The 17442-nt window shown below is 53.7% G+C and overlaps 1 protein-coding gene across 1 annotated transcript; it reads right to left on the reverse strand.

Moving 5' to 3' along the window:
* Positions 1-989: 989 nt before the first annotated feature.
* Positions 990-13596, reverse strand: EsH8_II_000274 (E3 ubiquitin-protein ligase TOM1; the record flags this gene model as incomplete). Its single annotated transcript, XM_083263572.1, has 8 exons — positions 990-1084; positions 1140-1484; positions 1539-5288; positions 5358-5522; positions 5575-5637; positions 5690-6238; positions 6293-13487; positions 13549-13596. 8 exons carry the CDS (start codon positions 13594-13596, stop codon positions 990-992), a joined length of 12210 nt encoding a protein of 4069 aa, XP_083120894.1.
* Positions 13597-17442: the final 3846 nt, after the last annotated feature.

Genomic DNA, 17442 nt, shown 5'->3' on the forward strand with positions numbered 1-17442 from the left:
CGAATCGAATTGCAGCGCGGGGTCACGATGGAGGGGTATGGCTATCGTCCAGTCACACAAGCAGCCGTTTTGCTTGGTTGTTCGGTAATGTGCGACAAGGTGAGACAATACAAGTCTTTCTCGGGGGTGTCGAAGTAAGATGGTCGCGGTTTGTTTTCGCCGTGAGTAAGGCTGCCCACTGTGTGTTTGTTCACTTGTAACTTTGCTGCGGTTGGTATCGGAGAAGTCTGCGGGAAAGAGAGGGAGAAAAAAAAACTAGCGTCTTCTTGCCGTCATTGTTCCGCGACCGCTGAGAGGTTAAGAAATTTTGTGGAGAACGGGCATGGGTCCCGTCCTCGGCTCCTGCCTCACAACAGGTCGCCATGGCCAGGTTGCAAACCATGACAGAGTGCACCCCCCGGTGCAGAAGCCAACAGCTGGTACAATGTACACAGTGTGTTGCTTAACAAGGCTGGAACTTTTTGTCATTAACCAATTAATTCGGAAGTGCCCTCACTAGAAAGCTGGTTGACAAGTCCTCTCAGTCTCCCAGGACACTCATTCAGTATGGCTTGGTTTAGTAGTTGACAAGCTTGTGCAGAACAACCCTCAACACCTACATATAATCACTCACTGCTTGATACCAAAACATACCATCTAACTAGAGTGTTGTTGGATGCTCTACATACTGAGCCACTCGCACTAAGAACACCCAGTTGCATTTCTAAGCGGCCTGCACTCCGCAAAAGAACCAACGGGCGTCTAGAACTCGAGTGTCTAATCACCATAACAATAATAAAAATGAAAAAGCAACCGGGCCCTAGGCCTCAGTGGGCCATGGCCTTGGGTGCCACCATATGTACACGTGGTTCAGCGTCCGATGATGATGCCCTTCCATTTGAATATCACACAAGTCATCCACCCATTTACCGTGTCCTGTGTCCCCTGTCCTCCATAATGCAAATGCTGACATAAAAGCAATCCATGATCTATGTTTGCGCGCTCTCATCTTATGCAAAGCCAAAGTAGTCGCTTCCCGCAGTGATGGCCTTCATGAGTTGTTGGCGAAGCATCTCGTAACTCTCATATTCGGGGAGATCAAGTTCTGTATCACTTGGTCAGCTCTGTCATTTTCGTGTTTTCACAGGAATGCGACTTACGGTTGAAGCATGTGTGAGAGCTAGGAAGGCGCTCCTTGTTGCCATAGTCTCGGTGGATGTTGAAACGGTTGACACCATTCATGCCCTCCAACTCCTTGAATCCATTGAGAGGTACTTTGCTAGTTCCAGTAACGAACTGCAATAGCTTGGCTCGTTCCTCCTTGTCGAATGATCGGATAGCTCGCCAGAACCACTGAATCTGCGGCGACGACGGGTTGTAATTGTGGTATTCCGTGTTACTCTTCCAATCATCAACGTCAATGTCGGGCAGGCCTGAAATGAGAAGCTCCAGTTCCTGTTCGTTGAAGATGGAGATGAGGTCCGCAGGGATGATGTCGTGGAAACCTAGTGACACGATTAGCAACAACCCCCCTCCGTAGTTCGAAAACTGAATCTTACCCTTCAAGAAGTGCTCCATCTGCTCCTTAACCGACGACAGAAGCTTGTGTTCCACTACCAGCCGCACGTAATCGTGCTTGTTCTCCTCAGTGACGGCGATATCACGACCGTTGGGGCACAGATCAACAGTGCGAGTCACGCCAAACTCATCGTCCTCCACTGAGAATGTCTCGGTAATGATGTCCGTGATATCGTTGTCGAGCATCCACACTAGAGACTTGTAGTAGTCCGGATCAAAGGATTCCATGTCCTTGACGGACACAGACTTGCCGAGGATGCGCTTGTATACAGCACGGCTGAAGTAGCAGTCTAGCACCCGACCCTCGTAAAGCGCCTTTCCGATGATGCGTCCAATGAATTTGAAAAACATGAGATGTTCATCATTGATACCACTGAGCTTGTTGGGGTGGAATGTGGTGCGATCGGAGGAAACCGGGATGAAGAGTGCGTAGTTTGCATCAAACATTTGTCTTGACAGCACCTGGAACCATTCGCGGGTCACGCCTCCAGCATCTACACCCTCCTCATTGTGGAAGCGAATGTTCAGCTTGCCATACTTCATCTCGTCGCCCGCCTTGAAGTACAGCGACTTGAAGGAATCGTGGAAGACATGCTCGCGACGGACGGAGAGCTGTAACGCCGGGAATGATGGTCGTTGGTTGTTGCTGGACCGGCTATGAACACTCCGGTTGAAGTAATTCCGCTTGTTGTCAAATTCAAGCACCTTCGGGTTTTTGACGAGAAGGGCGAAGGTTCCGGACATGAGCTTGGGGCTGTTACGAACCAGCTCATTCAGGATACGCCGGTGCTCCTCGGTGAAGGTAAAGAACAGCCCAGCCATGCGGTTCTCAGGCGGCGGGCTCGACAATAACATCTCTTTACTAGTCTGGTTTTGGCCCTGCGGGTCATCATTCATAGCAGTGTTTTTGCAGACAACCATGAGAGACTCGATCAGAGGTAAGAGGATAGTAGCCACATTGACCATATTTTCTCTCTCGCGAATGGCGCTGAGACAGGCGCTCAACTTCTCCCACATGGTGGAGAAGGTTGAGTTGTGGTAAAGGGACGTGACGAGATCTTGCTTCTCGTTCTTGGTTGCCTCGGCCTCTTCGTCAATCTTGTCGCTCTTCTTCTTGTTGTCGAACAAATGGTCCAGAGCAGTGAGAACACGAAGCAGTTTGTTCTGCTCAGAAGCACCGGGGGAGAACTTGGCAAGTGCAACACCTTGAATCTCGGTTCCAGACGTAGCCTTCTCGATGTGCGGCAGCAGTTCGTCGAGATCCGCAACAATGTTCTCGCTCAGAAGTCGGGCTTGGCGAACCAGCTCTTGTCCAAAAGTGGCTTTGGCGCCGGGAATGGCTGACAGATTCTTGATGGCCGAAATAGTGTTTTGGAAAGTCTTGGAGCTGCATTCTCGAGCAACGAATATCTTGATAACCAGAGTGAGGTTGTGAGGAGGGATGATGGGAACTTGCATTTGTCGCTGTCCCTTTTGGCTTGCATCCGGCTTGTCGTTGATCTTAGAGCTTTCGGACTCGCCACCTGCCTCAGCACTGGCTGGCTTGGATTCCTTCGTTTCGGTACTGGCGGTGGTATCAGCAGTCGTAGTCTCAACCTTTTCGTTGTTTGCCGGTTGGTCTGCCGTAGTCGATGCTTCGCCAGCCTCCGCTGCATTCTCCGCTGCCTTCTTCTTTGCATCTCGAGCAGCCTTCTCCAAAGCTTCACGGCGTCGTCGCTCCATGGTTGCCAAGGGGACAGTGATCTTATTGAGGAGGTCGGCAAGATAGGCCATGACCACTGAGCTCTCCATCACCAAGTCTCTGTCAAGGAGAGTGAGCAGAGAGTTGATTGCATATTTGTGGGCCTTGGAATCCTTGGTCTTCCCCTTCCGACTCAGAGTGCGCTTGAGGGAAGATCCTACAGCCTCGTGTTCCGTCAGGAAAAGCATTGGGATGTGTGGGTTCTTCGTCGAGAGATCTTGCAATAGATCCAAGCACTGGTGCACCACCATGAGTGGCGAAATCTCCGAATTAGACTGCTGCTGTCCGGTGGTGCTCAGCGACGTCAGAGTCCGCTTAAGAGCCTGAGGGGTCCTTGGGTCCGCATCCTTGTCCTTTGGCTTCTTGGCTTTGAGAGAAAGCTGGCTAAAGCTGCGCTCTACAGCGTCCATGTCTGTGCTCCCCTCTTGCAGAATCAACAGGATGGTGCTGATGACCTCGAGGCGGTTTTGTCGATTTTCGCAAACGTCGGCCAAGACACTGAAGAGGTAGTTGCGAATAGAGCCAATCTGAGAGATGAACATCAAACGCAACAGAGTGGCGACCCCCGGCTTGTCGAGCATTTGGACCACGGTCCGTCGCTGAACTTTGGTTTCGTTGTTGTTCTCCCCAGACTCAACCGGCGGCGCCCCGGTCCGTCGGGCAGCGACGGGCGGGCTTCTGCCTGTGACAGCAGGGTGGGTACTGTGTTGCTGAGCAAGAAGGCGGGCTTGAGCAGCCATTTCGGGAGGCAGATGGTCCATGATGTCCTCTCCTTGGTCCATGAGAACCTGCTGGCGCAGTTCAGGAGGGAACGTTAATAAAATGCTTGCCGGATCCATGTCCACTGCAATCTGATCTTGGCCTGCAGTCGTCACCTGGCGACGCTGCTCGTCTCTTTCCCGACGACGCGCGTCTTGGCGCTCTTGCTGAACGATCTCTAGGCGCAGATCCTCGGGGAGGGCGTCCAAGAATTCTTGGAAGACCTCGCCTTGCTCGCCGGTAGCAGCTTCTTCGCGGGCTTGTGAGCGCCTAGTGCTGACAGTCTGCGCGATAACTTCTTCCCTGAACTCCTCCGGTAGGGCAGCAAGATATTCAGGGTCGATGCCAAGCTCAGTGACGTCCACCTCCTCGCCTCGGATGATGGTCAAAACACGACTGCTGTCGTCAGCGGCGTCGTTGTTTACGGAGGACGCAGCTGTTTCCTGCGTTTCTACGCCTTCCATGGCTTGAGGATCGGTCCCTTCTGGGCGGGTATCATGCGCAGAAGCAACCTCGCGCTCGCCTGCAGCAGCGGCAGCTTCAGCAGCAACGCGCTCTTGCTCCTCGCGCTCTTCTGCTTCTTTCTTCTCGCGAGCGGCTTTCTCCTCGGCTTCTTTCGCTTCCTTGATGCGTCGTGCTTCTTCCTCAAACTTCTTCCGCTCCTCGTCTCTGATCTTCCGGCGTTCCTCTTCCTCGGCCTTAAGTTTCTTCTCAAACTCCATTGCTGGGGGGACCAGCTTGTAAAGCAGGATGTTGATAAGCTTCTGGGCTTTCTCGATGAAGTGAGCACCACCGAACACCATCCGGGCCTCTTCCTGATAGCGCTCAAACGTTGACTCGGGAGCGAAGGCAACGGCTTGCTGAGGCTCATGGTAGGTGGTCTCGCGACGGTTATCCGCCCTTGGCTCGCGGGGTGCAACATGGTACTCGCGAACCTCCCCACGGCCGTTCTGGGTAATGGAGAGATGAACAGCAGATTGGCCATGACGCATAACTGGAAGAGATGCGACGAGATCATTCAGAATGGCGATGGGGCTGTTGGACAAATGCTGTGCACCAGGCCCGAAAATCTCAGGAGGCAGACGCAGGCCGATCATACCAGAACCAGGGGCAGGGCGAGGAGATGCTTCGCGGCCTTGACCGTTTCGGCGCAAGAGAGGGTTGACACCATCGTCGGCATTGTTAGGCACCGCACTCGGTCTGTGGCGCGGGGAGAAATAGCTCCGGAAATCTGTAGGACCAGTCAGTCTCTGTGAAAACGCGAACGGACCATCACTCCAAGAAGCGAAAGGAGATGTACCTCCGAGAGGATCGCGACCACCGCCACCAACCATGAAGCCTGGAGGGAATGGGCTGCGGTGTCCATGACGGTGACGGTGGGCATGGTGAGGATGGCCGCCGAAGGGCTCGACAACCAGGGTATCCCAACCAAGAGCAGACGGGAGGTTGGGAGGAGCATGGTCATCTGCGCGGGGGTTAGTTTTCTGTGACAACCAATAGGTGTAGTGACTGCTTACGAGGATAATCTTCATCGTAGATAAGCTCGTCTTCTTCCATGTCCTCGTCGTCGTCTTCGTCATCTGCAAGCTGAATTAGCACGGCCCGAAAACAGAGAAGTCGGTGTCCACCCACCATCTTCATCACGGCCGTCGTCAATGTAGTGATCTCCGAGATCGTCTATGTCGTCGCCCTCGTAGTCTTCTGGGTCCATAACCGCCCGGGCTAGGTTGTCAATGATGTCTCCAGGCTCCATGCCATGCATGTGAGCCTCCTCAAGATCCTGTGCTTCGGCCTCGTAGTCGACATCTTCATCATCCTCGTCCTCTTCTTCATCTGTTTCACTCTCCCAGTCGGAAGCACCGTCATCCTCGATGGGGTTACCATCTTCATCGACAATCTCCTCCACTATGTCGACATGATCATCCATGTCCTCCATGTCGTCGGAGTCCATGTCTTCATCGTCACTGATTTCGTCGTCGTCGTCCTCGTCCATGTCATCATCATCATCACCCATGATAACTTCCACGACGCCCGGATCTCCATGCAGACCTTCAATCTCGCCCATCTCACCTAGCTCTTCATCTTCGTCGCTGACGCCATCCTCGCCATCGTCAGACACGTCCTCGTCGCCATAATCGAGCTCGTCGCCATAGTCGTCGTCGTACATCTCTTCGTCGTCTTCTACACTAAGGTCAGCCTTGTCGCAAGAGTCGTTGATACTATTTGAAAACTCACCATCTTCGTCCTCTGACTCGTCGTCGCTTCCACGGGGCTCGAGCATTCCGAGAGTGGAGTTGCGGTAGAGGTCTGGCGTCTCTTCTCTGTCATCGTCCATGTCGGACATGGAGGATGTCGAGATAATATCGTCCTCCGCATTTTCCGGAAGAGACGTAGAGGGGAGAACGTGGGAGCGGCTCAGTTCCTTTGCCGTGTCTGTCAATACACGAAGCACTCTGAGGACGTATTTGATGGCACGCTTGACACCGGCGTGGCTCAAATCAACTTCGGCGATGGATGAAGTCAGCTTGTCAAGATACCCCTTCTCGTACATCATCCTGCGCAACTGTGCTTGAGATCTTCCTTGCGGAGAGTCGAGTGCGCGCTGGGAGGTTGACTCCTTGTCCTTTTCGCCGATGATATGGTTCATCAACTCGGCAAGACACTGCATCTTTGGATAGCGAGTATCAACAGGTTCCTCTGGCATTGCAGCACGCTCGTATGCCTTCAGGATAGTGTCAAGAATGAATTTTCGAACGAAAAGCAAATCAGGCTCGTCATCGTATTCGAAGCGGTCTCGACTTTTGTCAATGACTTTCTCGCCCGTCTTGGCCACAAGCGCAACGAGGACCTGCTGGGCCTGGGCAGATGTTGCAGCTTTCTTCTTGGACAAAATGCTGTCTCCAATGTCGCTAAGACTTCCTTGGCAAAGCAGATCGTGGATGAGGTAATTGAGGACACTTGACCGAGGCTTGACAGGTGTGTTCGTTTGCAGCGGGGCGCTCCGCTTGAAGTTGATGAACTCAACCTTTGTTTGGTTGTAGCTTTGCAAAAGCTCCGCGAGGCAGTTGAGCAGGAAGCACCGGTAGATAAAGATCGGATGGTCCTCGGCCTTGAAGACCGGCTTTGAGGATTTCTTGTCCTTATCTTTACTGTCGGTGGCATCCTGGCCATCTGTTGTCGCGTCCTTAGACCCACCCTCCGTGGCATTGGTGCCAAGCGACGCAATGCTCTTGGGATCTTTCGCTGCTTGCGAGGGCTCCTTGTCATCGACTTCTCGGTAATTGAGTAGTTCACAGAGGAGGAAGTGAATGATGCCATGCGGGTTCTCGATTACAGGCCGTTTCAGTTCGGTCAACGGCTTCGGCGCATCAGCCATCTCCTTGTCATCGGTCTCCGTTGATTGCTTGACATCGTGAATGGACAAATCCTCCGTAGCCTGCACCGCCGGTTCCACACTCGCGTCCTTATCCTTGGTCGTAGCATTGCCGTCAGACTCGGGTTCCTTGAGTGCCAGTTGATGGGCTCGGCTGCTGCCCTCGCTTCCAGGTGTCCAACGAGACAACTTGGTCATCTCGTTGGTGACGTCAACAAACAGATCAGGAGAGCGCAAGGCAAGAGGAGCCATGTTGCGCAAATATGTGCTGAGATCCAGGTTTCTTTGGGTACGCTGGGGGTTCTCAAACAAGCTGCGTATCTCAGCGCGCATTATTTGCTTGAGTGTTTCTTCGTCCTCAACAATGTGTCTCAAGATAGCCATGATGCTGCCCGTAGTCTTTGTGTCTTTCAGACGAGCCGCACCTGCACCTGCAAGCTGTTTGGCCATAACAAACAGCCGCTGAAGGTTTTTCTTCTCCCCGACCTTCTGCGCAACGGAAGGCTTTCGTGTCAGAATGACAATGACTCGGAGTACCGATGTCGCCAAGGTTTCTTCTTTGCCAAGAACAGGAAGCAGGCGCAGGATCGCTTCCAGAAGCTCGTTTCGCTGGTTGTCCGAAACGATCGGGTTACGCTGAGGAAGGACTGGCGGTACCACTGCCTCGTTCTCGTTGGCCGGAGGCTTCCACTGCGCCTCGATAGGCTGCTCATCGTACGACAACAACAGTTCGACGATCAGGAGGATGTAAGGAATCCATGGAGGTAGTTCTTCGTTCGATGTAGGGAGGACCTTGAGATTGAGGAACGAAATGTATTCGTCCACCTTCTCTCGCAAAGTGTCAATGTTGCACTTGAAGAAGCTCTTCTCTTGCATCAGTAGAGCTAGGAGATGGGCGTAGGCAGCAATGCTTGATCCGTTGGCCTTCGAGTCGCTGTCATCGAAGGAAAGAGAGGTCAACGCGTTTGCCAAAGTTGCACCAACTTCGTCTCTAACTTCGTCATTCTGTTGGCGGAACTCCATAGCGCTGATGAGCTCTGAAATTTCAATGGCCGAGTGCGGATGGGCTCTGACGACGTCAAGAGATCTGTCAATCAGGTTTTTTTGTAGCTTTTTCCGTTCGTTGTCCAGGTTCTCCTTGGTCGTCAGGCGGTTTTCGGTCTGGGACTGATCTCCCGTGTTAGTCGCCGGGGTAGATGTGCTGCCTCTGCCTTGAGCTTCCGCAGCCCCTGCAGCAGGGCTTTCGTTGCCATTGCCACCCCATTCCGTAGAGGTTCTGTCGCCCAGGTCACCAAGCATGGCATCACCAAGCAGACGATCCAACTCTGGTGTGGCGAGTTCCGGTGCTACATCAACTGCCATCGCATCTGCATCGGCGGGGACCGCAGGTGCAGATCCTTCGGGTTGGCTGGAAGGCCGGGATGGTTCAGGACGATCAGGGTTGTAGGCATCCTCGGAGGGGACAGGATTCCGTTGCCCAGCCTTACCAGCCTTGTGGAGGCGGCTGTACTCCGTCGCAGACGGCTGGTTGCCATTGGCTCTGAAAACAGCTTCACGGGCTAGCTCCAAGTCCGCACCGTCCTCCTGTAGTTGAGCAACCAGTATGTGGTGAGATTGCCAGTTGAATGGGGCTGTCGATTTCTTGAACAGCTCGACAACAGGTCTGTCTCGGGAGGATGGTTCGTGGTCGCCTGCAGAAATGATCTTGAGGATTTCAATGACCTTTGCCACCGTCTCAGGCCGCAACTTTTCGATCAGGGCAGACTCCCAAGTCTCGCGGATCACCGGGATCACGGCCATTCGTACCTCAACAACAATCTGATGAGAAATGGGGGTGTCTGGGCGCCTCTCAGTAGAACGAGGCAGGAGGCCGAATTGTGCAGTCGAATCAGAGATGTTCTTGCCGTTGACGAGGGCAGCAAAAAACTCGAAGATCTTCCCGAGACCGAAGGAGGCAACCCTAGCACTAGCAGTAGTACCAGCATCAGAATCCCCAGTATCTTTGCAAATCTCCGCCGAGAACCGTCGCACCATGGCAGTGAGAACGTTAAAGCCGCCCTGTTCCAGGAAGGCCACCAGCACAGGCACAACAACCTGGATCGATGATCGGTCACCAGAGGATCGCGCAGAGTCCATCAGCATCTCTGTCAAGGTATGGAGCATAATGATCCAATAGTGATACTCCTTGGCCGTAGGTTCAGCCAAGGCGACTGAGGGCTTCAGCTGCTCCAAGATTGTGCCGGACAGTTGCCTGGCAAGATCAATGTGCTTGGGTCGGGAGTAGACGTCCCGTTCGCGTCGCGGGAAGAGGGCTTTGCCAAGTTGCTGGAAGAATGGGAACGTAGATGGTACCATCGAGTGAAGGAGGATGCGAAGGGTTTCATAGTTGCGATACCGCGGTGTCGCTTGTTCCTGCTTGCTTGGGCCTTTGTGTTGGTTGCCAATATTTGTCGCCTGGGCAGCGCCGGAGCCAGTGGCCGCGGGCTCCCCTAGCACAGGAGCATTTTCTGCATCAGCCTCAACGACCGACTGGGTTCCAGCAGGTCCACCAAACGACACCATGACATCGCTTCCAGGAGCCGGTCTCTTAGCCCACCAGTGTTGGGGAAGGACATTGTGCTCTGCGCCCTCTTCCGCCAGGACAGCCTTTAGCAGCGGCCCCAAGGATTTGACCAGGTCTATATAGTAATCAAAAACATTGATTGGATACAGCTGTACCGAGTTGGAGCGCGGCGAAGACGTAAAGCATTCGTACAACGTCTTGATCAGTGACTGCGCGGTAAGAAGGGCTTTGACCATCTTGGTGCCGTTAAAAACTCGTTCTTGCGTGTTCGCATCAAGGCTTCGGACTTGCTCAACGGTCAGCTTATCGTCCGGGCTGAGGAACGGGCCGAAGTAAGGAGAGTCTTTGTTGTACTCGGCCAAAGGCTTGAGCGTTTCGACTGATGCCTGAGCGCGCCTGAGGAGAGAGGGCAGACCAAGAACTGGAGACTGCTCTACAAGCTGGGAAATGACAAGATGCAGTGTCCGTGATGCATGCGAGTCGCAAAAGTCATGCGGAAGACTGGGAAGCTCGGCGATGTCCAGTAACTGCTCGATTCCTCCGTGGTTGATGAAATAAGCCTTGAGCGTGTTATTGTTGAAGTAGGCGGAGAGAAAGCTGGACAAAGCATAGACGTAAGGTGTAATGTCATCATAAGCTGTTGCGGATGAGGATACCTCGTCGCCGCTTATAGCCGCCTTGTGTGACGACGCCTCAGCTGCATCGGACATCTCAATGTCCAAGTCACCACGGGCGTCTTTTGAAGTATCCTTGACCGTAGAAGCATTGGCTAGGCGGTCCTTCAATGCCTCGTCGGCGGATGCGGGCTTCAGCGCGCCATCGCTCAAGAGCAATTTGGCGCCCCAGCCGGCAGTTTGGGCCTTGTGAATACCCAAAGACCTCACTCTAGCAACCATGTCAATGACGGCATTCGAAATCGGGCGTCTCAGGTTGGGATGATGCCGGGCAAGTTCGTCAAAGCTGGCTCCAACATTGCTGGCGAGATGGGGGTCGGTTTCCATGGTATGGACATGAGCTGGGCTCTCGAAAATTTCGAGGAACGACTCGAGGGCTCGGGACGATGCAACCATTTTCATGCCGGCGTTATTGAGGCAGATTGAGTTGAGAACTTGAGGTACAACGTTGATGGCGTCAGAGGTTGGCAAAATGCCCTTCGCCAATGGACGGTCGTGAGACGAAGCCAACTCTTCTTCTGGGGGAGGATGAGGACGGTTGTCGGACTCGATCTGAATGGAAGCGTCAGATGTGCCAGGACTGCTGTCATCATCGTTGTCGTCGGGATCTCCGCTGCTGGCCTCCTGCTCCCCAGACTCCTGTGGGGGTTGGGCAGCTGGCTGATTGACGACAGGTTGACCAGTGATGGCTTCAAGATAGGTAACAATCATACCCGACTCCGAGATGGCGGCAAAGCTGGTAGGATCGTTGTTGATGAAGTCACTGAGAACCGTGACTGTATTCGTCCATAGCACTGAGCCGAAGCGCTTCGTGTTTTGCATGATGTCTCGGAGGCTCCCTAGCAATTCCGACTTGTCGACGAGGTTACGCAAGAGCCGGTCAGTGTTACCACCGTAGCTGTAGGAATTGGTCATCATGTGATGCACAAACTTGAGGACCCATTTCAGGGTCTGCTGCTGGTTATAGGGAATCTCATAGTCCACCACCTGACAGTAATGTTCCGGCTTGTTTCCTTTGCCAGCTTCAACCAACTGCTTTGATTCGGCGACTGTCGTGACAAGCAGATCAGAGATCGCATCGAGGCCAGAACCACTGAAGAAGGTGTGGAAAGCGTTTTGATAGGACCAGATAAGACCGTCAATGAAGGCCAAGATCATAGATTGGTTACGTTGAGCGACATCAGACCTGATCTTCAGAATTTCCACCAGAATATCCATCAGGCCAGCGGTGACCATTTCAGCGCCGATTCTGGTGGACATTGCCAGGTGGGTAGTCAGAGAGAAGAGATTGGTCCGCCACTGGTCGACCTCGGTAGTATGGAGTCCACGATCGGCCTCATCCGTCTTCATTCCCGCAACGGCCTTTCGAATCACGTACAGAAGAATGCCGTGGTTGACGTTCGCATTCAGAGCCGACAGAACATCCTGGTACCTTGCCGCGTAGTTCGATATAACCTCAAGCAGAGCGAGGACGATGGATTGAAGCCAAAGAGGCACCTGGATAGAACCATCGGCAGGCGGATGAATGAGCTCCGCCAGCTGGTAAGCAAGCTGGTACCGTCTGGTCTCATCGTTGTCATGACGCAGAACCTTTTCCACGAAGGTAGACTCTGGGTGAATGTACGCCAAATTCGTAATGGCTAACAATCGAACAGCGAGGGCTTGTTGCCGCGTCTCGGCGTCGCTAAGGAGCGCCTTGGCGACTCTCAGTCGATTGAGGACCTCGTACTTGGTTGAAGCCGGCATGTCTGCAGGGCAACGCGATAGCAGCTCATAGATGGACGTGGTGGCCACGACTGATTGCGGCAGATCAAAGATCCTCTGGCTGGAGTTGGCTTGCTCACTTGAAATACCGGGGCTCCGAACACTCAAGGGTGAAGTATCATCAGCACCGGGTTGACGAGCCGATCTGGGAGTGTTGTGCTGAGATCCAGCGGTTGTACTACGCCTCAGAGGTGTAGGCGTGGAGGGCACGCTGGAGGCAACACGATCAGAGGCTGCGGGGGCAGGTTGATCTCGGGTTGCCGAGGACACAATGTAGGCAACTTTGACGTCGCCCCAGCCGTTCCAACGGCCGTTATCCGGCGTGAGGACAGCGCCCAGGTCGTTGGCAAACATGACTGCAGCATTTTTCTGGCTCGAAGAGAGGGCCTTCTCCTTGCCTTTATTGCTCGACGTGGGCGTGGAGATGGCCGCCGAGTCTGAAAGGCTAACGATCGGGGTCTTGGAGAAGGGAAGCGCAAGGTTTTGCACACGTTCGAGATCAATCTGGTAATGGTTTCCCAGCAGTGCAGTGCTGACTGTGCGGGAAGCGCTACCTATGCGCTTGACCGAAGCCTGGTACCGCTGCGCCAGCTCGGCGCTGACCTGAAGTGTGGCAAGAAGAACCGACAGAGCCGTAGTGTTGAGCAGCTTATTTAAGACCATGCTGCTGGAGTATATACTTCGGTTGCCGCAGTGCTCCAGAAGGGTGCGGGTGAATTTGAGGACAGCCTCAATGAGCTGCCTGTCGCCATCTTCTTTGTAACCCAACTTGGACAAGCCCTCGGCGTCCCAGGTCTGATCACCGTATGATTCAGTCTTGGCGCCTTGGTTGAGGAGCAGGTCGCAACCAAAATCACGGCTTTGGGAGCCCTGGTCTAGATTGTACGTGGTGCAGAAGCAATCCAGGATATTGTCGAATCGGTTGAGAAGGGGGATCCAGTGGTAAAGGTCGCCTCTCGGGAAAGGCCATCTTGTCGGGAACTTGGAGAGGTGGTCTGGGAGGAGGGGCAAGGGTGTCGAGCAGGCCGACGTGACGAAGTCCTTGAGCCATGGAGACTGCGAATGGTTAGCCAAGCTGACCGCCAGACAAGATTACAGGACGCAGGTCAAGACTTACCAGAGTCTCGGCATGCTTAGGCTGCATCTGCTTCGTTATCTTCCCCATCGTGGGCGAGCGCGGCTAAGCCGCAGGTTCATAAGTGCAGCCTTGCTAGCTAGCCCGTGTCGGAAAACGAAGGTCTAGATGGCGCAACAGGGTATCTGGTAGGCGTTGGCGCAAACGGACGCGTCGCAGGAGGGGTATCTTCTTCGATAGTGTACAGTCGAGTAGTAGAAAAAGTTAAAGGTTTACGGTCAAGTAGGAAGTCAAAAAGAAGGCGACCGGGCGATGACGGGAAAGCTGGGGTCGGAAGGTACAGAGGTGCAAGGCCGGGTGCAGGACGTCCTTGCAGGCTACTGTACAAACAGCTTTCCAAGCGGTGGTTCAAATCGTCAGGTTGGCGGCGCGTCGTTCGGAGAAAATTTCAAGGTTCCTAGCGAGCAGCAGACAGCGAGATCAAGCCGTCGGTCGCAACGAGTGTCGAGTGTTGAAGTGAGGTAAGAGTGGGAGGCGGATGGGATGTTGGAGAGTGTGGTGGAAAAAGAAGTTGCAGATGTCAAATCGGTATGGAAAGGTAGGTGCGGTTACAGTGGGCCCTTTGCGTAATAGCAAGGTAGGTAGAGGTAGCTTCCAGCTTCCCAGGCAAAAAAGTGAGGGCACTTTTTTGGTTGGAGGTGGTCTGCCGCCTTGCGGTGGGGAGGAGCCAGGCTGGCGATGGCGGGCGGGCGGGCAAGACGCACTGTAAGCACCGGTAGAAAACTGTGGAATTTACAGTGTTGATCCCCGTGGGAAGACACAGTGGTAGCGGTATCACGGGAGTAAGGAGGATAGCGGGGAGGTGCGTGCACGGTTCACCCCACGCCGGCTGGACGCGGTCAGGAAGACAGGCACCTTCGTCAAAGGTACGTACCACGGCGGGACAGAGATGTCAGCCAACTATCTTTACCTCACCTTATTAAACTGCTTCCATCCAGTTCTCAAAGAAGCCGTATTGTCACCCTGTAAGATTTCTGATGTGTGTTCTGTCTCCGGGTGGGGGGGTTTTTTTTTTGTTCGTTTCGTTTCGTTTTGTTTTGTTTTTCTTCTCAAGAGTCCCCTAAGGCAATATTAACTTGCCCAAATGACTCCGCTTTGGGCCAACGAAGCAGCCTAAACACCCGTCTCTTCCTTGCTCTATGGACGCCCACGAAGCACAACTACTGCAGAGTAGATCTGATGTGCTCACATCCTCCAATGAGCATTTGATTCAAAGCATGGCGCTGTTACCACTTGGTGCCGCTTCCTGTCGCCAGCGAGTTTTTTTTTTCCATCTTTTTTTATTTTTATTCTTATTTTTCAAACTTTTCATTTCTAAGCTGTAGTTTTCTCTTTCGTCTTCTTACGTACAATCAGCATCAGTGATCGCATACAGCCCCAAACAAAGTGGAATTTCCGCAAATATGGGACCTTGGGCTACGCCGGTTTCTCCACCTGGCTACGTAGGGAGATATCTGACGATGTGGTACAGTCGACAAAGTCCAACGGCACGGTCCGATGTCATCATTGGCCCGCCATGGTAGAGTAGATTCTCGGGTCTCAATGGTCAAGCACAGTTCCCAACGAGACCAGTTGCTCAAACTGCCTGCCCAAGCTCGGGTTGCTTCATATTTGATATAATCTGATCACCGTTAATGTGTTGCGGTCGAAAATTGATGTCTGTTTCTGCCAATTGGTGTTTCCTGGTCATGGTTCTGGCGGACCAGCCACGTGGGGGTGCGGAAGCCCGACCAGTCGACTTTGCATGCCATGCGCTGGCAGCGAGTGAGTGAGTTGTTGGTTCCGCAAGAGGCCGGACTCAACCCTGACTAGACGGTCTCTACTATGCTGCTCTTGCAGCAACGAAGACACCCATGACCTGCCATGGAGGAACCCTTGTTTTGAAAGGCAACGGCGCAGCTACAGTGGTCCAGCAAAGGCCCGAGAACCGATGGCTTCTACCTATATGCATATACACGCGAGTCTGATTGCACTGATTATGGAACACAAAATTGGGCACACCTCGCGTGGCTCTTTTGGTCTCTCGAATGTGGCTGGAATTGGCAATCCGAGACAGGCTGCTGGATATTGAAGGCTTAAGTGCATTCCACTGCCCCAAGACACAAAGTGGCGCTGATTGGGAGCCGGCAAATTTGGGACACGAACATCAAAAGCCCAGAGTTGCAGAAACCCCTCCTCCCTGTTGGTGTCCAGAGAAACCACAGGCTGATTGGGCGGGCTGGGCTGCTCAGTTCGGTGACAGAGACCGGTTGATGCCGCAAAAACAGAGGAGAAAAGCGGCGTTGTTGCCGTCTTCCCCCGAGGGCCGCTATCTACCAGGGCAACAGGCAAACGGCGTAACGCCGGGCTGCGGGCCCTTATACAAAGGGAAAAGGGCAAGGGGCGGACAAGATCTACCACCGATTGCACCGGCGCGAGAACATGCAGATCGTACCAACGGGGGGATGGCTGGAGCTACTAGAGATGTACTCCAGACACCGTTGGCTGGCTGAGACAAGACACGTACCAGTCAAGTATCCTGCCACCCCATTGCTCTGCTTGGGCGACGAGCCATCGTGCCATCCAAGAGACTTGTGCTGCAGGGGCGGCGGCTCCTAGGCTGAACAAGACTGTTTGAAGACAAGCTCGTCTCGGGAGACGCGCACACATGCCCAGGAGCCGCCCCAAGAAAGCAAGCAAACAAACAAACAAGGAGAGAAGCGCGGCACTTGACATTTCTGAGCATCGTATTGGATGACGAAGTATGTTGCGAATCCTCTGTACTCAAAAAGGGAAGCAGCATGAATACACTCCACACTAGCAGCCTGGAATAGGGGAACAAGCTATCGTCCCCACGCCACGATATTATTCTTTTGAAAAGGTTATTGGTGACCCAGACGGCTGAATGAAAAACCACTTTTGGATGATGGGACCCAGTGGCAACGCCTTGCAGCAGGGTTAAACATCCGCAAAGATACACACCTGAGGTACCTGGCTTAGCGAGAGGAGAAGAGGCGCCAAAAGCTTCTGGGAGGCTGAAAAAGGTGTAGGAAATGCTGCGCAATTATCAAGAAACATGAGGTTCCCTGCCCCGTCGATCCCGGCAATTTCCTTTGGCCGGCCCTCCCAAGCTCCTCGAAGGCGCCCCTGTCATTGATGGCATTTTTGGCCGCTCAGGGTGGGCACTGGGGGGTGGCCCTTCTGTGATTCGGGCAGGACCTCACGGCATCCAGAACCCCCGAAACAGAGAACGATCCCGTGCCGCGGCGGCGCGCTAGGCCTTCACTGGCCGTTTCCTGAGGTTGCACCCCCCTTCCCCTCCCTTCCCCTGGTCCCAAGTTGGTGGTGGATCTTCGAGGTACTGGGGATCGAGGATTCGAGCGAATACGGGCTCAATTCCACGGCCATTGAGTCCACTGTAGCTGCTCGGTAGTCTGCCTCCTCCAGGCCCCAGGTCGGGTAGGTACATCTTAAAGGGCCCATTTGCGGTGAGCCTCAGCTTCATCCAATTCCCCATCCCCAGCCAGAAGAAAAAAAAAAGGGAGAGAGACCGGCACATTTGCGCGCCACACCCGTCCCTCAACCATCAACGCTGGACCCTCGACACTGGCCCTTCGTCCTTCGACTCTCCTCTCTGTTGTCCTCGCAAGCTCAAGACACCACCACCACTACCACCAATAAAGGAGTCAACCGTGGCCAACCCTGCATCTTACGGCCCAGCACCGTACCACGGATTATTCTTCAGCAGCGCAGGCGACACAGTGTACAATTGCCCACCCAGTGCTGGATCCCCATCTCCATGGACCCCAACTAGGTAGTTTCAAGTCTGACCTTGACCCGGAGGAGAGAGCCATTCCACGACACTGCACACAAAACTTAGGTCGGCAAAAGTTGACA

The sequence above is a fragment of the Colletotrichum jinshuiense genome, chromosome 2 (genome assembly GCF_051148585.1).
Source record: "Colletotrichum jinshuiense chromosome 2, complete sequence".
NCBI lineage: Eukaryota > Fungi > Ascomycota > Sordariomycetes > Glomerellales > Glomerellaceae > Colletotrichum > Colletotrichum jinshuiense.